The sequence below is a fragment of the Phodopus roborovskii genome, unplaced genomic scaffold (genome assembly GCF_943737965.1).
Source record: "Phodopus roborovskii unplaced genomic scaffold, PHOROB, whole genome shotgun sequence".
In the NCBI taxonomy this organism is placed as follows: Eukaryota; Metazoa; Chordata; class Mammalia; order Rodentia; family Cricetidae; genus Phodopus; species Phodopus roborovskii.
This window is the reverse complement of record NW_026126558.1, coordinates 6,214,537-6,238,563: the sequence shown is the minus strand read 5'-3', so window position 1 is coordinate 6,238,563 and position 24,027 is coordinate 6,214,537. Positions and strand designations below refer to the sequence as shown.

At 52.7% G+C, this 24,027-nt stretch overlaps 1 protein-coding gene across 1 annotated transcript; it reads left to right on the top strand.

The window, feature by feature from the left end:
* Positions 1 to 3,550: 3,550 nt before the first annotated feature.
* Cdh15 (cadherin 15) lies at positions 3,551 to 23,476 on the top strand. The gene is made up of 14 exons (XM_051201570.1): positions 3,551 to 3,679; positions 11,859 to 12,014; positions 12,489 to 12,644; positions 14,390 to 14,534; positions 17,438 to 17,598; positions 18,015 to 18,143; positions 18,592 to 18,777; positions 19,525 to 19,778; positions 20,579 to 20,721; positions 20,842 to 21,081; positions 21,282 to 21,521; positions 21,619 to 21,755; positions 21,884 to 22,048; positions 22,927 to 23,476. The coding sequence occupies exons 1-14, from the start codon at positions 3,638 to 3,640 to the stop codon at positions 23,125 to 23,127; spliced, it is 2,355 nt and encodes a 784-aa protein (XP_051057527.1). The 5' UTR covers positions 3,551 to 3,637; the 3' UTR covers positions 23,128 to 23,476.
* The last annotated feature ends 551 nt before the right edge of the window (positions 23,477 to 24,027 follow it).

Sequence of the window (24,027 nt, the reverse complement as noted above, 5' to 3'; positions counted from 1 at the left end):
TGGTTAGTAAAGAAGCTGATTTGGCCAGTAGCCAGGCAGAATATAGCTAGGCATGAAATCCAAACAGATACAGAAAGAAGGCAGAGTCAAGACAATGCCATGTAGTTGCCAGAGGAATAAGATACCAGAATATTACCAGTAAATCATTGGCCATATGGCAATACATAGATTAATAAAAATGGGTTAATGTAAAGGTGAGAGCTAGTTAGTAATATGCCTGAGCCATTGACCAAACAATTATAATATTAAACCTCACACTGATTGTTTTATAAGCAGCTGTGGGACTAGAATGGACACATAAAAGCTTCCAACTACAGCAATGAGTTAAAGCAAGGCTGAGAAGCAGGTGCAGGTCTCCTCAAGTGTCTTCCCAAGTAGGGGGTGGGCCAGAAGCATGAGGCAGAAGCCCATAGCATCCAAAGAACTTTGCCCTCAGAGCCCCCAAGTGGCTGTCCTCCTGAAGGGCCTCTTCCCTCATCCCCTCACCCTCCCATCTCCATGTCTGGGAGAAATGAATACCAGGACTGCTGGGTTTCATCCCCAGGCAGTCTGGACACCCTCCAGGCAGGCCAGGCACAGATGGTGTCACACCTGCTCCCCTAGTTACTGTTCTCATCACCGTGACAAAACACCTGACACCAACTTAGGGAAGGAAGAGTTTGTTTGGCTCACAGCCTGAGGCCATACTAATGAGGAGGTCATTTTGCACCTGCATTCAAACAGCAGAGTGCTGGGGTGCTAGTGATAGGCTGGCCCAGGAAGCTAGAGGTGACCTTGGCACTGTGCTGCTACTATCTTATCAAGCTATAGAGAGCCTCAAATGAGAAAATGCCTCTACATCAGGCAGCAGCCAAGATTTAGGACATTTCCTTACTAGTGATTGAAGAGGGAGGGCCCAACCCATGGTGGGCGGGGTCATCCCTGGGCTGGTGGTCCTGTGTTCTGAACAAAAGGAAGCTGAGCAAGCCATGAACAAGCCAGTAAGCAGCACACCTCCATGGCCTCTGCATCAGCTCCTGCCTCCAGGTTCCTGCCCTGTTTGGTTCCTGCCCTGACTTCCCTCAGGGATGGACTGCAATGTGGAAGTGTAAGCTGAAATGACCTCTTTCCTCCTGAAAGTTGCTTAATAAAGGAGTTTCATCACAGCCGTAGTGACCCCAACTAGGACAGCTGCTCTGCTTGTTTCTCCATTTTACTTAGCCCAGAACTCCAGCCCAAGGGATGGGTCTTCTCTGGGCTGTCAAACTTTTCTGGAAATACTCAGTACATTTAGATGTGTGTTCTCATTGGACTGACAGCAGCATTTCAGTGGTCTGCAGGATCCTGCATGGGAATTCTCATTCTCCCTCTCTCCTTTCCCCTTCCCTTCCTGTCCTTCTTCCAGGTCTAGAGGACAACATATAAGAGCAACCATATAGGGGCTGCATCCACCAACAGACAAGAGGAGGAAGAAACAGCCTTGGTTGAGATAGGGAGGGTGCTCTCTTGAAGGCAGCACCGGGGCTGGACACTGAGGAATGAGTAAGAGTTCTCTGAATAACAGTAGAAGGAAGATGTGTTCCAGGCATAGCACGTCAAGGAACCAGGTGACAACAGAGAAAGTGGGTGGACCAGGAGTACTTGGCAGATGGCTTAACAGTTATATGTGAGAGTGGCTGCCGGGACAGAATGATGGGAGGGATGTTGTGGTGGCTCGAGAGCCACCTGGACTGAGAATGCTGGCATAGATCTGTGCAAGTTGGATGGCTATAGGGTCAGATGGTGTGAGTGCTAGAGTCTCTAGCTTGTGGATTGTGTTTAAAGCTATGGAGCAGTGGGAGCCCTGGGGGAGAGAGTGAGGATAAAGCTCTCTGACCAACCTAAAGCCTCTGGCCACTGGGGCACTCCTCAGCGATGGGGCTCAGAACCCTAGCTGAGCAGATGGGTTCCAGGTAGTATATAGATCTGGGCACACATCCAGAGCTCCTTTAGCCTGGTTCAGCCTTCATTCCTTTCTATTCAGGGTCTGGGACCTCAGTAATTTATGAACATCAACCAAGTATCTACCAATCCACCCTGGTCTGCCTGGCCCAGTACAGCAGAGGAAAACAGTTGGCAGGGACCACGCCCTCCCTTCCTGCCCATCTTGAGCCTTGGCTCCAATAACTTCTCCTGCTTCCTTCAATGCAAGCCATCTTAGTCTGCCTGGCAACACTGGGTTGCTCTATTCCTTTCGCTTAAGGCCTGGAGACCCCTCGTGGCTAGAAGGATTGCAACCAGGGCCAACTGAGGTTACGGAGGACCATTGGGAAGTGATGCTAACATCAGAGAAGGTATCCCACAAGCTCACGGTGTACCTGGTATGCAGACAGATGCAGGGAGTGGGGTGATACCTGGGCCTGAATCCCCAGTAATGGACCACACTCCAGGCCTGCTCTGGTCTTCTTTCCCTTTCACCCAAACCTTCCATGGGCCAGTGAGCTCCCAGGACATCCCACAAGTATGCCAGAACTCCTTTCAGGTGATGACACAAAGGCCACCTTCCAAGGGTACCCCAGTGTTGATAGGGTGCTGTCAGGCAGAGCCCTAAGGGCAGGGAAAAAGCAAGCCCTGGGTAAGGGCAGGGAAGACCTCTCCTGTGCAAAGACCTTGAGGCAAGAGCCCCTGTTGAGTTCTGGAAGAGAAAAACTGAATGGATGATACAAACTTGGTCCCTAAACCTACTGCTCCTTTCTCTCCCAGCAGCCTGTCTTCTCCCTTCACTTCTTTTTGTTTGGGTTTATTTTTGTTTTGTTTTGGTTTTTTTTTTTTTTGAGACAGAGTCTTTTTATGTAGTCTTTTTTGTTTGTTTTTGTTTTGTGTTTTGAGACAGGGTTTTTCTGTAGCTTTGGAGACTGTCCTGGAACTCGCTCTGTAGACCAGGCTGGCCTCGAACTCACAGAGATCTGTCTGTCTCTGCCTTCCAAGTGCTGGGATTAAAGGTGTGCGCCTCCACCGCCCAGCTCTATGTAGTCTTGACTGGGGACTAGACTCACTATGTAGACCAATCTGGCCTTGAACTCAGATCTGCCTCCCTCTGGCTCCCAGATACAAGGATTAAAGGAATGTGTTGCAATGCCTGGCCCCCTCGGTTCTTGACTTCTACAACCCCAGGCCTCTCTGGACAGTTGCCAGAGGCCCCAGCCTCAGCAGCCTACTGCATGCTGAGTACTGACCCCTATGTCCACTCCCAGATCCATCAGTCCAGGACCACCCCAGTACACACGTGCTACCTCAACACTTACAGGCACTGACCACATATGCTGTCACTCAGACCCTCAGCCTCGCAATACTGCATGTGTGCTGTCACTGTACTCTGGCTGTGAGCTGGTACCTTCATATCATTTTCTAGCTGCTATCCAGGCCCACTTACATATTCTGTCTCACATGTCTAGCCACGCCCACAACTCAACCTCCCGCCCCCAAGCAGTCACTCAGTCCTAGCCCTGCCCTGACCCCGCCCTGGCCCCGCCCCACCACACACGTGCAGTTCCTCAGCGGCTGCTTCCCAGCACTTGTGCTGTCACTCAGCCCAGTGGCTCTCCGCGTGGGGGTAGAGGCGCTGTCCCACTGGTCACCAAGTCCGTCACTTGCCTTCAGCTCTTCGACCGCTGTCCCAATGGGTTCTGTTCTGCTTTTTGCCCTCGGGCTACTCGCCCAGGTAAGCTCCTGAGCCCTGTTACATCTTTGCCTCTAGCTTTAGGATAGCTTTTCCTGGGCCCACTGGCCTGGAGTGTCTCTGGGGGAACTGAGGACTGCGGCCTGCAGTGTCCCCGGGTGGGCCACGCTCTCTGGTGCATTGTGGGAAGGGGTGTCCTGTGCTTAAGGGCTTCCAGAGAGAGGGTGACCCACCTCTCCTGTGCACAAGTAAGCAAAATGTTTAAGACTGGGGAGTATTGCTGAGGCACAGAGAACACCCTTTGAGCTGTCCCTTCAGTTTGGAAGTGTACCACAAGTGCCTCCCAGAACTCCCAGAGCCCCCCCAGAGCCTCCTAGAGCTCCCCAGAACCCCCCCAGAGTTCCCGGGGCCTGGGGTGGTCAATCTTGTGACATCCTTGTATTCCAGAGCATGGGGCAGGGAGATGGGGCAGGAGGCCCACAGTATCTGTGAAACTCAACTGTAACATGAGGGGGGCTCTGTCCCTGGTGGGTCTTGGTGGTGTCTGAGTCACTGCCGCATGGTCCTGGCTTGCAGGAGAAGCTGCAACTCTGCCCTCCAGGACCTAGGGTTCTGAAGAAAGTAACTCCAGGCCAGATAGCCCAACACATTCTCACTTTACACTGGCTGTGACCTAACCAGGACAGCCACTGTGTCTCTGTATCCCCTTGGAGATCTAGTGGCCTGTGGTCCCTATATCTTTCTGTCCCTAATACCCTTTCTTCCTAACAAGGCACAGGGAAGGGTGGGAAAACCAGGTCCCCAATATCTCCTGCTGTTGGTACTCCACAGACAAGTTGCTCAATGGTCCTGGGCTAGGCCAGGACAGGGGGATGTGAATTCTGTGGTCCTCTGCCAGGGTCCACTGCCACAGAGATTGCAATATGGTTGTGGACAGACTGCAACTCAGAGGCAACAGGTGGCAAGCACAAAGAATTGCTGTGGCTTAAGAGTGGTCAGTTAGAACTGTATGTGTGTGCCTGTGGTGGTGGAGGGGCATCCATCCCCTCCAGTAACCCTCTTCAGGATTTTCTTGGTCCCCTCAAATTCCCACAGGCCTTGGAGTTCTGCTCGGGTTTCAGTCCCTGGCAGCTGATGGGCACCTGGCCAGAAAGACCCTCCAGCAGCTGGCCTTGGGGCATCAGCCCTACATCTCCCACCACCTCCACCCCTGGCCTGGGGCCCTCATTCCCTCACTTGGGCACAACTGCTAGGCTACCCTCCTAGAAGCCCAGTCTTGTGCATAACACCCTGACCTAGAGGCTACAGCAACAACATTCTTTGCACCCCCCCCCCAAGGCTGAAACCCTGAAAGCCCCAGAGTTTCTTGCAACCATTGCAGGATAGGTAGTGTTGGATAGTTTTCTTCTTCCCCTCCCTCCCCAAGCCCCCTCTCTCTGTTGCACAAGGGCAACTACAGAGCACCCCCACCCCAGGCATTTGGAGTCCCCAGGAGTCAGGTGGGGGCAGGGACCAGCCCCTGAGGCCTGGCCTCCTGAACTTGCTTCAGGACAGCAAGGGGAACTTCTGCCCCCCCCATATGTGCCCACCTGCCCTACACTGTTCAGCTTTCACACTTTTGTTCACTCTTACCCACACTCATGCATCCTGGGACTGCAATCTGGTTATTCCTGCTTCTCTCTTAGCAGGGGTTTTCTTGGTCATGCTGGTCCAGTAGCTGTCTTGGGCTCCTCAGGTTGGGGGTGGGTAGTGAGTTCTACCCCCACTCAGGTTCCCCCCAAAACCTGAGCTTCCTGAACTCCAGGACAGCACCAGGGGTTTGGAATGTGTGGAGAATTGGTCCCCACCAGGCTTCTCAGGAAGCTGAAGCAGGAAGATCCACAAGTTCACAGCCATCCTCGGCCAGGCATCGATTCCTTGCCTCAAACGGAAAATAAAAGCACCCTGGGATGTAAGCACTGGTAGAATATTTGCCTGGCATGTTTGAACCCTGGGGTCTGATCCCGGTGTCTCACATACACAGTACTCCTCTTCATAAAGTTAACCCCCACGGTCCTGCACTTGGGGTGCAGGCTCGCTAGTTGCTAGTCCTGAGCTGGGTTAAGAAGGAACATGGATGGTCCAGAGACCTCCATCCATTGAGTGGGCCTACCCACCTTTGTCTAGGAACCCAGGAAGCCACATGGCCTTGGAAGGAAAGATGGGCTTCGGCAGCACTCTGGGAACTGTTCACTGGTGCTGGGGAAACCGGATCCAGCCCGCAGCCTGCAGTGACTTAGGCTAGAGGGAGGCTGCTCATGGTTCTGACTGAGTACTCAGTCTGTGCTGTCAGACAGACAGGGCTAGCCTGATGGGAGGGAACAGCTGCCTGTCTGCCCCCTCCTCATTCTCCGAGGGCTGCAGCAGCTGGACAGGGTGGTCCCACAGCGGGAATGTGGGGCCACCCTAGGCCAGGCCAACAGCTGGGCTCATTCCTGGCATGCTGGTTGTCCAGGAATGAAGTAGCCATGGATTCCAGCCTGTGGGAGGTGTGCAGGCCTGAGAAGTCTGTGGAGAGTCAGTGTAGGGTAGGGGTTTCCTGTGCCCCCACCCCCGTCCCAGGCCATTATCTCTGCCAAGGTGGAGCAGACATCTTGTTCTCATGGCTAGGGCACTTGGGACTTTCCAGTCAATTCCACCTCTGTCACCGAACCTCTGCCCAGGGTCAGTGCAGCAGAGTGCAGGAGGGGCCTATATGACAATGGCTGATTCTATTCCTGTTGGTAGTGTTGGTAAGCCTCTTGTCTGGCCAGATCACATGTCTCATGCATGGCAAGACCCTTGTCACTCTGCAGCTCCTTGGTGCTGGGGTTAGGAAAGACCCCAGGGGTTGACCTAGGAGAATAGTGGCCCCAGATGGCTCAAGGAGTTTTCCAGACTGTTGTCTGGGTTGGTTCTTGGTCAAGAGCAGTGCTGGGATGAACGGGGACACATTTGGTATCTACTGTGGGAAAGGAGTCTATTTCCTGTCTAGCTTGGTATGTGTGTAGGGTGGGGTGGGTGGGGGGACAGAGGAGAGGATCAGAGTATAGGAGCACCTGTCCACAAAGTCACTTTCCAGGTGCATCTGTTCTTGTCCTCTGTCCTGGAAGTGGGTAGCCTGTGAGCCAGCTGGGGCTATATGGCTCTGTCCCAAGCACTGGATGTCCTAGCTTTGCAAGGCAGCCCCCAGCCTTGCCTCCATCCCGCCATATCTTCTGGGAAGGGGTTAGGGTGACAGGACACAGGATGGGCTATACAAATGCCTCCCAAGAGCCGGAAGTTGGTTGTGGCCTGCCCATTGGTCGCCCACTCATACCATTGCAGCCTCTGATCTGGGCACAGGGCCCTTCCAAGGCATTGCGGTTCTGTGACCTCATGAACTTGGGCTGTGGACAGGCCAGGGACCCAAGGTTCCCAGGCTCTGCCTTGACTACACCCAGTCAGTGCCAAGCCCATGGGTGCTGGCTGGAGCAGCTGATGGAGGAAGCAGGACTAGGAGGGTGGAAATTTTTCCCAGGCCACAGAGGCTTCAAAGAGCCTGGGAACTCCCATTCTTAACAGCCCTGCCCAAGGCACTACAGATGGCATTTGCCTGACATGCCCTATGGTGCCAACTCTGCCTGTGTGGCTTTGAGCAAATAACTGAGCCTCTCTGACCCTGTCTTGGAGCTATGGATTAAGGTGCTTCCACTCACTCTCCCATCCTTAGGTGACATGAAGAGCCCCTGATCCCAACCCACATGCCATCCTGAGGGGAGAAATATGGAGCCAGGCTTACCCCCAAGGCAGCCCACAGGCACATCTCAGGGTCTGCCATCAAGCTCTGGCAAAAAGGCTCTGTGTCCATAAAGGCTGTAGCCCAGGTTCCCCATGCCAAGCAGGCAGGTGTGTGCCTAGTAGGAACACTGCTCTGACCTAGAAGTGGCTATGTGTGCTGGCCTTGGCAGGTTCTAAGGCCAAGCTGCCATCTGTGAGGACTGAGCTGCACAGGCAGGACTCTGGCCCCTCCAGACTCATCCTCCCATCTTGAACAGGGTCCTCTGCTCTCTGGACTCTAGGACCAAGTGGATGATGGGACTTTATGCACATGGCCTCAGCTGCCATGAGGGGCGGCGAAGTAGGTAGTTGGGGTCCCACTGGTAGGATGGAAGCCAAATGTTCCCAACGTGGCCACCACAGTTGGGCTGGCAAACAGGACAGGAGAGCAGAAACTGAGCCAAAGTCTTTGATCTCAAAGCAGGCTATTGGGGGGGTCTGGAGAGATGGCTCAGAGGTTAAGAGCACTGGCCACTCTTCCAGAGGTCCTGAGTTCAATTCCCAGCACCCACATGGTGGCTCACAACCATCTGTAATGAGATCTGGTGCCTTCTTCTGCATGCAGGTGGAACACTGTATATTTATCAAAAAAAAAAAGGGGGGGGGAAGTAAGTGAGCTCAAAGCAGACTATGTGCAGGTGCCCACAGGGCCAGCACCTTTCAGGGCCTTGGACATCCATGTGTGCTGCAGGAAGAGACAGGGAGAAGCTGAAACCCAAGAGGCTGGCTGTTCCCTCCCTGCTGCCCTCAGAGCACCCCACCCCCAACCAGCCACTGTTTTTCTTCTCCACTGACCATGGATCCAGCTGAAGGGGAGACTAAGCTCAGAAGCTGGGTGTGGGGCAGGGCGCTGCACAGAGCACGCAATCAGGCAGCCATGGGAGCTCATGGACTCTGAGGGAGGAGGTGGTGCCCGCATGGCCCAGCCCTGCCAGCAGAACTCAGTGTAAGTGCTGTTCATACAACCTTCCTTTTTAAAATTTTTAACTTTATTTTTATGTGATTTGCCTGCTGTATGTGTGTGTATCACATACATGCAGTTCCCGAGGAAGCCAGAGAACATGTCAGATCCCCTCCCACACTGGGTCTGGAGTTCCAGACGGCTGTTAGTCACCATGTAAGTTCTGGGACTTGAACCCTGGTCCTCTATAAAAGCAGTAAGTGCTTTTAAACATTGGGCCATCTAAATGTTTAACATTGAGCTTTCTTACAGAGAGAAGCTGGCTGCCTACTTTCTGTTCCCTACCAGGGCCTCTCAACTCCTTGCAAGTGGGAGCTTCCCTCGGTGTGGGCATAAGAGTGAAAGCTGTTGAGTTAGGTAGCATTGCACCTGACACCAGCTCACCTGCCATTCCCAGGGAGGGAGGGGCAGGAAAGGATGGAGCTCTGACTATGAGAACCATGCTGAGGGTGCACCAGCATGATCAGTCCGTGTTTGGAGCATCTGTGTGTGGTGGCCCCACCCTCCACACTGCCACCCTGCTCTGTCCTGAGGACCATCCAGCACCCCCTTCCACATGGGCAGCCCCAGACCTGTCCCAGGTAGAGATGGGGTAACCCCAAAGAGGGAGGCTTTTGTGGCACCTGTATGTAGACAGTACACATGTACTTAGGCACACACACACTTAGGAAATGGCGGCCAGGGTAAAGGGTCATCTTTGGTTACATAGTGAGTTTGAGGCCAGCCTGGGCTATATAAGACAAAACCAAATAACAAAATTGAGCAGGCTGGGCTCAGAACAGTTGGGAGTCTGAGCCCCTTCCACACAACAACCCCTGCTGACTGTGAGTTCTCATACAGGGACCCCTTGGGTCTTACCCTTGCTAAGGCTGGTCATATTTCTAATGACTGGCATCTGGTACTGTACACAGCAAAGGCATCTGCTGGCCCTAAGCAGTTACTTACATGAACTGGAATGAAACGGAGTGGAAAACATAGTTCCACTTTTGCATCGTGTCCCCTGAGACTGCATCTGTGGACAGGGCAGATTCAGAGCATGACAGTGTCTGTCAGAAGGAGAGTCACTCAGGAGAAGGCATCTAACAGGCAGCAAGCCAGCTCAGCGGGTTAAGGATTTGCCATCTAAGACTCAAGTGTGTCCCCAGAACCTACATAGTGGGGGGAGAGGACGACTCCTGTAAGTTGTCCTTTGACCTCCACACATGTGCCATGGCATGTGTCCCTCTGCTCCCAAAATAAAAGTAAAGAGAAGGCATGTGGCCCACCCTGAGGCGGAGATTGAAACCCCCTCAAGCCCTGGTCCTGGCTCAAGAAGGCCTGCTAGCATGGAATCTGAAGGGTTGGGCCCTGCTGGCCCTGGACGTCCTGTGGGCCTGGGGGAGTGCAGCATGGACAGGTACAAATACTAAGAGAATTTCCAAACCCTGCCGCCCCTGTGTGCCAGAGCCCTCTGCACCCATCACTTCCGCAAACCCTGCCAGGCTGTGATCTACCCAGCATTGGCCGGACGGCCTTGAGGCACCCTGAAAGCTTTGTTCCTAGCCAACCGTGCTGTGGAAGGTGAGGTCAGCATGCGGCCGACGTCCACACCCAAATGGCAGCCTCTACTGGGCTGTGCTTTGGGGTGAGGGGTCTTTCAGAACTACCAGTGGAGCCAGTGTTAACAAGGGTGTCCCCAGAGTCCTCAGGTGACTGGTCCTCATTGTCCCTCCTAATTAAGGAGAGGAACAAGATGCAATCAATCGGAGGACAGGGCACTCAGGGTAAGCTCCATCCAGAAACCAGGGATGGAAACCACAGTTGGGGATGCCTTTGGGGAGCTGCTGTACATTCTGTCATGTGTTTGATTGATGAGTCTCTTGTCCACTCTGTAGTTTCCCCCTCTGGGGGGGGGCGGGGCTCTCTATTGTCATAACCAGGCAATGGGGCTTAGTAGTGCTCCCTCTGTGCTTTGTGACTGGACTTTACCACACAACTCCAGCCACTGCTTTTTTTTTAAAAAATTACATTTATTTATTGTGGTGGGAGCATACACATATCATGTGAAGACCAGAGTACAACTTGTAGGAGTCAATTCTCTTTTCACCGCATGGCTTCCAGAGACATGGGTTATCCAACCCACGAGCGAGTGTCTTTATCCACTGAGCCATCTCTGGTTCAGTGCTCCCAAGAGCCCTGGGTTTCCAGGACTTTGATCCAGTTATGAAAATCACAAGGAGCCTGGCAGTGGTGGTACACTCCTTTAATTCCAGCACTTGGGAGGCAGAGGCAGGTGGATCTCTGTGAGTGTGAGGCCAGACTGCTCTACCGAGTGAGTTCCAGGAAAGCTAGGGTAACACAGAGAAACCCTGTCTCGAAAAACAAACAAACAAACAAAAATCACAAGGTATGTTGAGTGGGCTGGACCATCCCTCTTACCCATTCACCCTCTCTGTTGAGGCACATAGCAAGCCCTGCCCACCCTGTACCCTAGAGCAGCTCTGGCTGTGGCCCAGCCCAGTCCCTGGCATCTGTAGGACATGTCTTCCCTGGCTCTGTACCATATCCCTCATCCTTATCACAGACTGGTCTGACCAGCAAACAAGGCCCACGGACATTACGATTCCACTGTACAACACGGCTTAAATAAGTTCCTCATTGCCCTGCCTGGGAATTGATAGTTTGGACAGTGCTTCTGCAAAGCAATATTGAGAAGTTAGATGAGATGCCCTGAGCTGGGCCCCTCTCTGTTCACACTGCAGACTATAGCAAAGGAGCCATCTACTCTCGAGCTCCCTGATCTGGTTTCTGGAAGCGTCTGAAATCAAGCCCCAGGCCTGGTGACGGGAGGGGGTTGACACTGGGTCTAGCTGCTCTGGTTAGCTAGAATGATTCTGTTTGGGGGAAGGTTGGACACAGATGCTTTGGAGCCCTTCCCCTCACTTGGCCTCTTCTAATCAAATCAGAGACTCTTACTGTTAACTTGTGACATTTAAGCTGTGAGGCTGAGGAAGGACACATGTCCTCTCCCACCCTAATTCAGTGGCCCTACTTCTGACTGAGTCCCTGGCTCTCCCGACTGCTGTTCATTCTCCTGGCCCTCACTCCTAAGAAGCAAGAATTGTCCCTGGGTATTTCCTGGGTTGTTGGCACCTGACCTTTCTGGAACCTGAGGAAAAGTGCAGACCCTCATATTGTCTCCAGCAAGCCAATAAACTCTCTCTACTTCTATGGACACAGCCTGTCTTCTGGGCTCTAGTCAAGAAGAGGAGACAGGTATAGAACTCAGAGAGTCAAACACCCCAGGATGTGGCTGCCAAGGCCCACATAGCCTGTACTCTCTGGTGACACCACCTGGTGGTGTAGGGCCCAACCACAGCCCTAAAAATGATGTCATCCTGGTGCTCCTGTGTCCTGTATAATTGTGTCCCATCTGTGTTTCAGAGTTTTGACCTGTCTTGGGCGGTCCCTGAGCCAGAGCCCAGCACCCTGTACCTCTGGCGCCGGGCACCAGCCCCAGGCCGTGTGCGTAGAGCCTGGGTCATCCCACCCATCAGTGTGTCTGAGAACCACAAACGCCTCCCCTACCCACTGGTGCAGGTAAGAGAAGGGTGGGAGGAGGGAATGGGGTATCTCTATTGATTGCCTCATTTTTTAATACTCCTTTTGGGTCTGGAGGAGCCCCATCTGCTGACAGGAGCTAGGAATACAGCCTAGGAAGGACTCTCCCACAGTGTCACTGTGCATTTCTAGAAGAAAAGCAGGGCAAGGCTCCCATAGCCCTTGGCCACATGAACCCTGAGCTCTTCCAGAGGACATGCCCCCAGTCTATATGCCGCTGGAAGACATATGCTTTGCTTATTCACCAGTACAAGTAGGCATGGACAGTTAGCCTTCTACATACTCAGAATGTAACTGGCTTTCAGGTCCCAGGGAACCCTGGAGCAGAGCTTCAGCTTAGGAGGGAAATATTTTGGGCTTCAGAGCCTTGGACCTTAATGCACCTAGCTGAGGAAGAGCATGAAGATGTCAGGTGCCCTCTGGCCCTCAGTAAGCCCCATTCCTGCTCCACAGATCAAGTCTGATAAGCAACAGCTGGGCAGTGTCATCTACAGCATCCAGGGGCCCGGTGTGGATGAGGAGCCCCGAAATGTCTTCTCCATTGACAAGTTCACCGGGAGAGTATACCTCAATGCCACCCTGGACCGTGAGAAGACAGACCGCTTCAGGGTAGGGCCTGGTTGGAAGCCAGGGTCCTTTATCCTGCTCAGGCCTCTGCTCCCCACCTGACAGGCTCTAGGTCAGATGCTTCTGAAGCAAGATGTGGTCCCCATATGACCTACATTTGAGGATTCAGTGTTTGGGATCATGTTCCTACTTAACAGAGGGGCACTTTGAGGCCATGAAGTAGGGATGGGTGTTCATTTGGAGGGAGAGCATTTTTGTAACTGCTGAGCTGACATGATAGCCAGTTCTCCCTGGGTTCAGGTTCTGTTGGTGAAAATTCCCAGATAGTGTTATCATTCCATCAGGGAATGATCTCTGTGGTGTGATTGGCCAGCAAGGGGCCCTCACCATTACAGTTTTGGGATTCAGAAAGGAGCTGAGTCACATTGAGGTGTGCACAAGGCCAAGAGATGAGCCCGGGGCTTCCTTTGGGTTCTCTGCAAATAGCCATCTGCCAGGCTGAGATGTAGTGTGCTTGCCTAACATGTAAAGGCCCTTGATCCCATCCCCAACATGGCTAAATACATAAATAATAAATAGAGCTTTGCATAATGTCACAGGCCTGTGATCCTTAGGAGGCTAAGGCAGGAAGGTCATGAGTTTGAAGCCAGCTGCACAACATGTTACAAAATAAAACCCAAACCACTAGAAACCCATGTATTGTAGCCAGGGCCCTGTGGATTATCCTATCTGGGTGTTCACATGGTAGCTATCTTCCTCCTCTTTTGAAGAAACCACAATTTCTTTTTTCTTTCTTTTTGTTTTTCTTGAAACAGGGTTTCTCTTTGTGTAGCCTTCGATGTCCTGGAACTTGCACTGTGGACCAAGCTGGCCTTAAATTCACAGAGCTCCTCCCCCCCCCCCTTTGCATCTCACATGCTGGGATTAAAGGTGTGCACCGCCACACCTGGCTCCAAGATTTCTTTGACATCCTTGAGAGTTTCTTCCTATCTCTGCCTCCTGAGTGTTTGGAAATTATGTCAGGCCATTCTTCAAAGAGAAACAGCTTAAAATATTGTAAACTCATGCTTGGGTGGTGGTGGCACACCACCTTTAATCCTAGCCCTCAGGAGGCAGAGGGTGGATCTCTGTGAGTTCAAGGCCAGCCTAGTCTACAGAGCGAGTTCCAGGACAGGCTCCAAAGCTACACAGAGAAACCCTGTCTCAAAAAAAACCAAACCAAACCAAACCAAAATTGTAAGCTCATGTGAAATCATGCTCCAAAAAGTAAAATGAAGCCAGGCATGTTGTAGACAGGTCTCTGTGAGTTCAAGGCCAGGCTGGTCTACAGAGTTCCAGCACACTAGGGTTCATAGACTCTGTCTAAAAGCAGGAGAAGGGGGACAAAGGAATTAAATTTTGACAGAAGACAAAAACCACATAGAGTAAGGGAGTTTGGTCTCATGTAGTAGCACAGACCTATGAGCCCAGCACTTGGGGAATGGAGCCTGAGTTTAAGGTGGTTTTCAGTTACCTAACCAATCTGAGGCCAGGGAGAGAAACCCAGAACCCTTAGTAAATGTATTACTTCAGCCACAAGATGATGTAGTGGAGTGTCCTGGCAGCCAAGGAGAGGGGTTGTAGCCTATGTTCTGGGAGAAAGCAGGCTCCATTCCAGGGGAGGGTGTATGCCCACGCATATGCCCCATCCCATGTGTTCATTACTTGTGTTCAGCCCGTAGACAGTTGCTGTTCCTTCTGCATGGCTTTAGGAGTCATGAGCCAGCCTTTGCCTTCTGTTTGGACAGCTTAGGGCCTTTGCCCTGGACTTGGGTGGCTCTACCCTAGAGGAGCCCACGGACCTGGAGATCGTGGTGGTGGATCAGAATGACAACCGGCCAGTCTTCCTACAAGATGTTTTCAGAGGCCACATCTTGGAGGGTTCCATCCCAGGTGAGGCCCAGACCCTACCTGGGGGGGTGGGACTTGAGAAGGTCCAAGTCCAGAATTCCCCACAACCAAGGGTTTAAGGACTAGGGATGCAGCCACCTCTGAACCTCTGTCCTGTGGAGTCCACTTGGCTGGCATGCCAGGTTCATCCCTAGCACTGCAGAATTGGCAATTCAAAGGTCATCCAAAAGGTCGAGTGTAAGGAAGCTCTCCTTCATACTTCCCATGTCAATATGAATTTTACCTTCAAATCCTGTTTTGGAACCCCACCACCAAAAGAAAAATCGACCTGCACAGAAAGGCTTCTGGGTGGTGTGTCCCGTTGCCCCTCCCCTTTCACGGTGGTGAACTTTGTATAACATGAAGCTGAGCATTTCAGTGAATCCTCAGAGCCTGAACTTGCCTATGAGCCCAGGACTTGGGAAATGGAGCCCGAGTTTAAGGTAGTTTTTAGTTACCTAACCAATCTGAGGCCAGCCTTGACTATATGAGACTCTGCCCTTACCCCAGATAAAATCAAACCCCTTCAAAATCATATCCCAGTCGAGTCCTTCCTCGGGCAGTCTGGCTGGGCAGGGCCATGCAGAGCATTGTGCCCCACCGCCATCCCCTCCTTACTGCCTGTTCTCATTGTGTTAAAACTGGGACTGGGCAAGAGTTTCAAGACTCCCAGAGCACTTGAGCAGCCAAGTGTTGCCCCTCTTTGCCCCTCAGGTTCCTTCTCTTCCACCTCATTTACTCATCCTGCAAGATTTAATCTTTATTCTGACCTGATTACAGGGAAGCCTAAAGCAATTCTTGGGTGCCCATTGCAGGGACCTGTTTATCACTCAGCTGTGTGGCGGACTGGATACTGAACATTCTTACAATGTCAGTGTGTTCTGACAGCTCTCTGTAATTACCAAAGTCAGGAAATACATGTGCATACCACCCCAGCGTGGTGTCTACTGACCTAATCCAGTTGTGATTTCTGTAATAATGTATTTGTAAGGATAGAGAACAATTGGGTCAGGTGTTCTAGTCCCGAAACCGTTCCTTCTTCCTCTTTACCAGGCTTGTTTCTTTCTGCTCTCTTCTGATTTTGCCATCTCTCCCTGTGTGCCTTCCCCCTCCACCAGGCCCACACAGTACTTGTCCATTACAGTCTCCTGGAGCAGACTGGCCTGCCTGCCCTGGGGCTTGTCCCCTGTAGCAGGGAGGGACTGGTGTCTTCAAGAACAACCCTGCTGGGAAGGATAGGAGGGCAGAAAACCCTTGAGCATGCTGACCAGACAAAGAGAGATGGAAACACCCCCAAAAAAGCCACTTGTGGCTAACCACGACTGGGATGGAACTTGGGTCAGCCCAGCCCCACCGGAAATCTCCTTTCTAGAGAACAGGAGAGGCCTGGCACCAGGGCATAGATATGCTCTCACAGTCCCAGCCCAGACTGCATGTCCCTCATCATGCCTCAAGCTTCCCCTGCCAGCTTCAACTCCTTACAGGGTCCTTGTGACATTTGTTAGTGTCACGGTAATGGGCTAAAACAGTTTCTCTACTCCCTAGGCAGCTTTGCACTGTCTTTGTGGCCCCTCTCCCCAGTGTGGGAAATGCTTATTTTCTTCTGGGTAGTCTTGTAGTGTTGCATTTCTGCCTTTTTATTATTGTATGTGTATGAGTGTTTTATCTGTACACCATGTGTGTGCAGGGTGCAGAGAGACCAGAAGAAGGCATTAGATCTCTTGGGACTGAAGTTATGATGGTTATAAATCACCAGATGGGTGCTAAAGTTTAAACCTGGGTCTTCTAAAAGAATAGCTAGTGTTCTTAATCTCTGAGTCATTGTTCATAGTCTGATGTTCCATGCATCTGGGAAATGTGCTTATATCTGAGTATGCACATATCCAGACATGTGCACATGTGAACCCTACATGTGAACTCACTCATACTCACATGAGTCACAGCACACTGGGGCTAGCTCCCAGTGATAATTCTGCTTCCAAGTCAGTTCAGGATCCCCCCCCAGCACACTGCAGCCCCTTCTCTGATGGGGGAACTGGCTCCTCATGCCTATATTTACTTACCTGCTTGCCAGAGAACACTCCCAGAACACAGATTGATAATCTAAGTCCCAGGATCAAGAAGCCTGCTGGAAGCATTGTCCTTGGCTTCAGCCTGGGGGGGCCAATACTTTGTAGAAATAACCCAGTCAGTAGCTCCTGTCTATGCAAAATAGGCCTGAAGCAGTGGCTGGTATCTGCTGCAGTGCATCCAATAAGTGATATCACAGGTGAGCAAGCCGAGCTTGAGACACAGGGTGCCCAGAAGCTTGTCTTCCCACCCTGACTCACTCCACTGCCTCAGCGTTCTTACATCTCTTCTGGAGGGAGGGTCAGACCAAACTCTTCTGAGGGAAAAGCTGGTGACAGGTGAAGTGGACCCATCCTCATGCTGGGACCTCCACCATCAACCAGTAGCACCTTCCCAGTGGCCACAGGCAGCACCTAGGAGGATACTGGGTACCTGCTTTACTCTGTACCCACATATGCGTATCCTTCATCTGGGCTGTTGCCATCGCTTTATAGCAGAGCTCAAAGGCTGTCAGAGGATCCCAGTGGTTTTATCACTCTGACCTGGCGCACTAGCTCCACGTGCTGACCTGGCATCTGGTAAGAAGACACATTAGCTCTCCAATGAAATGTCCCTGCAATGATCAACCTTGATTAGGCCAGGCAGCGGGAGTGCCCTGGACTTGAGGCTGCTGGACACTGTCAGCCCCCGTGACACAAGCAGTAGTGAAAGCAGGCTACCACTCTGCTCATAGTGTCAGATCTGGGGAGTCTGTGTACACCGGGAGCACTCCACAGCAACTGCGTGCACCACCACACCTGCCCCCATAGTTGAGCACATTTTCCCATCCTCCCCAGGCACCTTCGTAACCAGGGCTGAGGCCACAGATGCTGATGATCCGGAGACAGACAATGCAGCGCTCAGGTTCTCCATCCTGGAGCAGGGCAGCCCTGAGTTCTTCAGCATTGATGAGCATACTGGAGAGATCCGCACAGTGCAAGTGGGACTGGACCGTGAGGTGAGGCAGCCCACGGACAACGGAGGGTCTCCTCAGGACTCCTCAGGGCTCCCCACGGGGCAGGGCCTTCCCACCTCTCAACCTACACTGTGGCTCTTACTCTCACCCTGGTCCTCCTTTGCTGGTCTCACTCTCTGAGCCAGTCACTTGCGCCTGAAGGTACCCGAGGCTTGCCTGTGCAGCTGCACCTGGGTATTCCTTCCCCTGCCGCCACTAATGTGGCTCCCTCAGCCAGCAACAATCCACTTACTGCTGCCCCTGACATCTGACATTTCTGGAACCACAACCGACCTCTTGTCACAGGCTGAGGCAGGGTGGGCCCTGTAGGGGGTGAACCTGCAGGTGGCTCCGCTGCCTTCCTAAAACAGTTGTCTCTAAGTATCATGACTTCTGAGTTCATGTCCCATCATCCCCAGGTGGTTGCTGTGTATAACCTGACCCTGCAGGTGGCAGACATGTCGGGAGATGGCCTCACTGCCACAGCCTCGGCCATCATCTCCATAGATGATATCAACGACAATGCCCCTGAGTTCACCAAGGACGAGGTGCTGCCGCTGCCCACCCCCACCAGCTTAGGGTTGCCTTCCCTTTTGTAGGTTCCTGTCGGGGACTCCGTGAAAATGGGTGGTTTCAAGGCTTGGGGAAGGGCAATGAATGAGGAGGGATCCTGAAATAGAGGGGCCCCAGGAACACAGATTACATGTAAGGTTCCTTAGAGATAAGCAGCTACACAGTACCCTCAGCATTCTGAACCTAGAGTAAGACTCCTGGACCCGTGCTGTGTAAAGAGGATAGTTGGTCCAGTATCTGGAACAGCTACAGCTGGTGGGACCAGTAGCTCAGGAAAAGACAAACCTGTCAAATATCTACTGTGGTGAGCAGCATAGTTAGGCCAGAAGCAGGAAAGGCACCAGGAGTCATAGGGCCAGGCATTCTGATGATTCCCACTCCCACTCTGCCAATCTGGTGAGTAACTGGGGTGGGATCTCCCAGTTCTTCATGGAGGCTGCAGAAGCTGTCAGTGGAGTGAACGTGGGGCGGCTCGAGGTGGAGGACAGAGACCTGCCTGGTTCCCCTAACTGGGTGGCCAGGTTCACCATCCTGGAAGGTGATCCTGATGGGCAGTTCAAGATCTACACAGACCCCAAGACCAACGAAGGTGTGCTGTCTGTGGTCAAGGTGAGACATGTCCCTGTCACGTGCATCCCCTCAGCTAGAATCTGCCACAGGCATCTTCCTGTAGCTTGAACTGTCCTGGGTTCTTTACTGGTAGAGCTGTGCTAGCTGACCTCCTGGAGTAAGTACACAGGATGGCCTGGGTGCTGACTATGGGTCTTTGGCCAAACTGGGCAGCAGGAAGCACCCACAGAATGCTAATACTACAGCCTTCTCCTTCCTTATTAGTATAGTCCACATTTGCAAGTAAAACTGCACCAGTACAAGTCCCAGTCCTACAAGAGAAGCAGGTGCCATGCATAATGCATGTGTAGACCCAGATGCATTTGGATGTTGGTGTGTTTGAAGATTTATTGCAAGAAACTGTTCAGACAATTTGAGGCAGACTAGAACTCTCGAGGGAGAATTTCTTGCATACTGCTCTCAAATTCTGTGTAGTGGAGGACCACTGTGAGCTAGGATGGCCCCTCTGCTTAGCATCAACCGGCACATCCACCACCCAACTACATACAAAAACTGTAGTCATTGAGTAACACATGAAGCTGCCATACTACACTCAACAAATTCATTTGGAATGACAGGAATTCATCTTGTTACCTATTACTATTTGAGTATTGCATAATCTTTATTATGCTAAGGTTTAAAGGGGGAAGAAAGAAAAATGGGCTCTCTGGACAGGCCCAAGGAAAGGCTCTCCAGACAAGACATCTTAGCACTTGGAATTCAGCTGTCTCTGCCATCCTCCCACAGCCCCTGGACTATGAAAGCCGTGAGCAATATGAGCTCAGAGTGTCTGTGCAGAATGAGGCCCCACTGCAGGCAGCTGCTCCCCGGGCCCGGCGGGGCCAGACCAGAGTCAGTGTGTGGGTCCAAGACACCAATGAGGCTCCAGTGTTTCCAGAGAACCCACTGAGGACAAGCATAGCCGAAGGAGCTCCCCCAGGCACCTCCGTGGCCACCTTCTCTGCCAGAGACCCTGATACACAACAGCTACAGAGAATCAGGTAAGGTGTCCTGGGGTCTTGCGGGTCAAGCAGAGAGTTCAGTGGCCCCATTCCTATGGAGGGCACCTCTGTATTCTGAGAGCAAAAGAGAAAGGCCATTGGTGTGCATCTGGGGGGAGGCATCGAGGCCTTTGGATACATATGTATGTATGTGTATTGACCACACCCCACAGGGCAGGACTGGGCTGAAGCAAGGACACACCGTCCAATACTGTTCTGAGCCAGTCTCTGATTGTCCACCTGTCCATTTTCATGGGCCCTTGTTTCTGTGGAGAGCTACTGATGCCTTAAGTTCACCACCTGTCTCAAGCCTGGCACAGTGTTCCCATCTACCTCCATGTTATGGCCTCTGAGCAAGGTGGAGTGCTGACTGCCAGTTGCTGAGGGGCACCAGTCAGCGGCACACTTCCTGTGCAGTTGGGCCAGATAGCCAGCTTTGGGGGTTAGATGGCTCAGTGGGTTAAGGTGCTTGCCACCAGGCCTGGCCATGTAAGTTCATTTCCTGGAACCCATCTGGTCAGAAGAGAGAACCTATTCCTTTGGCATCTTGGTTGGAGGCCATGGTGCTCATGCATGTGCACCACACATGCAAATAAACAAGTATAAAAATATTTAAAATATAAAATGAAATAAAAAAAAGAAAACGAAGTTAAATTGGGCCTGGGAGGCCTTAAACCACAGTTCCTGTCAGATCCGTATGTGTGTGTATGTGATAATATGTGCCTGCACATATGATATGTGACCCCATGTCTAGGTGTGTTGGGCAGGCCTCATCCCACCTCTCCCCTCCCCACCAACAGCTACTCCAAGGACTATGACCCAGAAGACTGGCTGCAAGTAGACGGGGCCACAGGCAGGATTCAGACCCAGCGAGTGCTGAGCCCTGCTTCGCCCTTTTTGAAGGATGGCTGGTACAGGGCCATCATCCTGGCCCTGGACAATGGTGAGGGGACACTCCTGCCCTGGGTGGAGTCCCTGTCCCACAGTCCAGCACTTTCCTGAGTGGACTGGTGGGGTAGGTTGTGGGTTGGCCTCGAGCTTACCAGCTTTTCCCTCCTTCCAGCCATGCCACCCAGCACAGCCACAGGCACCCTGTCCATCGAGATCTTAGAAGTCAATGACCATGCCCCTGCACTGGCCCCTCCTCCATCTGGAAGCCTGTGCAGTGAACCAGACCAGGGCCCTGGCCTCCTCTTGGGTGCCACAGATGAGGACCTGCCTCCACACGGAGCCCCCTTCCACTTCCAGCTGAACCCCAGGGTCCCAGATCTTGGCCGGAACTGGAGCCTCAGCCAGATTAACGGTGCGCTGCCCCCACAACCTTGGGACCTAGGAGATAGGCAGACAGAGTGTATCACCATGACTACATCCTTGAGCAGAGCCAGGGTCACTTTCCACAGTACCGAGTGGGCAGTGGGGAAACTGGCCCCCAGTGACTCTGGTACTCTCTGGGCGAGAGCAGGGTTACCCTGGAGTTCTTGCTGACTGTTGTGCCTTCTGCAGTGAGCCATGCACGTTTGCGGCTCCGACACCAGGTCTCCGAGGGCCTGCATCGCCTGAGCCTGCTGCTCCAGGACTCTGGGGAGCCACCTCAGCAGCGAGAGCAAACGCTGAATGTCACTGTGTGTCGCTGTGGGACTGATGGCACTTGCCTGCCTGGGGCCGCTGCACTGCGAGCCGGAGGTGTGGGTGTCAGCCTGAGCGCACTGGTCATTGTGCTGGCCAGCACAGTGGTCCTGCTCGGTGAGTATGGGTCCTCCATCCAGCCCTGTCATGGATGCCTTCCCCACCCTACTTCTTTAAGTGCCCACACTGCAGCCAGTCTCCTGTGCTTCCACAGTTCTTATCCTGCTTGCTGCACTCCGCACACGGTTCCGGGGACAGCCACGGGACAAGAGCCTGTTGCATGGGCTACAAGATGACCTTCGGGACAACATCCTTAACTATGATGAGCAAGGGGGTGGGGAGGAGGACCAGGTAAGGAGACGGAAGTGATGGCTCAGACACACTGAGCCTTGGGAAGGGGTCCCTAGGATGCCCACCAGCCTCCTAGAAGGCCTGGCAACCAAGTGAGCACTGCTCTCAACTGCTTACTTGGCTCGCAGGATGCTTATGACATAAGCCAGCTGCGCCACCCAGTGGAACCAAGGACCACCAGTCGCTCTCTGGGCAGACCACCCCTGCGCCGGGATGCCCCCTTCAGCTACGTGCCACAGCCACATCGAGCCCTTCCTACCAGCCCATCTGACATTGCCAACTTCATCAGTGATGTAGGTACCCTGGGGTTGATTACAGAATGGACACATGTATGCTTATATGCATTCATGGGCACAAACACACCCATATCCAGACCCTGATTCCAGTCCTCCTACTACAGGATTTAGGGGGTAAGCTCACCAACAGGTGCCTTAGGGGAATGCCAGAGGGTGAGTGAGCAGGTTGGCCAGGCCCTTTCCAAACACTGGGTTGGAGTGGAACATAAGAAGCTTGGCCACAGAAGGCCAGGCAGCACGGGCCTTCACACTTGTTTCCTGTCCCTCTGTGAGACGAACCCTTGCATGTTTCTGACCTCGTTCTTTGTGTTTACTATGATAAGTTATGGGCAGCACATGCACAGTAGTCATCTGGACAAAACATCAGTTTGAACACTGCATGAATGAATACTGTCTACCCAAAAGATGATCAGAATGTGGGGTGGATGGCTAGGTTGGGTCATGCTGGGAATGTCCTATTAACAGCTGGCCCATACAGCCCAGAGAAAGCTCCCAGCAAATCAGGGGCATCCTTGGGAATGATAAGTCTAGTGCAAGTACTGGTTACAAGATGGCAGGACGGGAGTGGGGATACTGCCCTGGATGGAGGCCAGGTACTTATGGAAGGGTCCCTGACAGGCTGGAGGGCAGGGATGGAGGCCCACCTGTGACAAAGAGACAGCTTTTCTCCACACTGATGGGGAAAGGCTGGAGCTAGCAGAACCTTCTTCACTAGCCCATTATGTACTAGGAGATATTCTGCTCCCCATTCCTCTTAAGAGATGCTCCCCTCTGGTGCTATGCCCTAGGCATACTTAGCCTTAGCTGTGGCTGAACACCAGAAGGCTCCTGGCTTGTCTCTGAGTGGTCTTGAGGTCTATGGGGCTTTTCCACAGGGCTTGGAGGCTGCAGACAGTGACCCCAGCGTGCCTCCCTACGACACAGCTCTCATCTATGACTACGAGGGAGATGGCTCTGTGGCAGGGACACTGAGCTCCATCCTGTCCAGCCTGGGAGATGAGGACCAAGACTATGACTACCTCCGGGACTGGGGCCCCCGCTTTGCACGGCTCGCAGACATGTATGGGCATCAATGAGAGACAGAGCCAGGAGCAGACGTGCTGTCTGGACACAGCCACTTGGCCCAGCCAAGGGGGCTTTCTCCTGGGGGACATATACCCAGGAACACTGTGAGGGTCAACAGGACAGTCCATCCTTGGCTCCATGACAGATAATCTCACTGTGGCCATCTCTACGGGCTTCAGGGGAGGACTGAGTCAGAGGTGGTGGTAGGAGAACCTGGAGCACAGAATAGACAAGCCCAAGGGAGCACTCCTGCTGGGGTGGGGGAACCACCTTCAGCTGCCCTGCTAGGATGCACATCCCGTCTTTGTCTCCCAGTTATGACTCTTGCCTCTGTAGAAAAGCAGGAGTCTAAGGAGTGGGTTGGAATTAAAAATACACTATTAAGTGGATCAAAGATGTCCAGTGCTACTCTCACCACAGAGCGTGCAGCATCTCTTACCGCAAGCCCTCGGGAGGGACCTCAGGGCCTTGCTTAGCACAGTTGAGTTCTGAGTGAGTGTGTGCATGTGTACAGGCATGGGGAGAGGCAGAGGGGATGAGCAAGGTCGCCTTCTACCCCCGGATTCAGACAAAAAGAAGACTGCATTCCACAGCTGTCCTTATCCTACTGGGTCTAGCCAGGGCAGAGACCAAGCACTGCTCACTTTCCCTGGGGTGTGTTTGTGTGTATGTGAATGGGCGAGTGGTATGTCTGCCCTGTTGTTAGTTACTCCTGCTCTAGAGCCAAGTCCTTTGTCCCAGTTTATAGGGGCTGCTGGGTGGGACTGTGCTACTGGGAATGTGGCCAGATAGGGGAGTGATGGAAGAAGTGGGTGCTTCAGCACCTGGGGTAGGCCCTGCCCATGACTCTGCAGCAGCAGTACGAGTCAATGCCGGAGGAAAGCCAGGGAAGCAAAGACCATGTGTGCTTG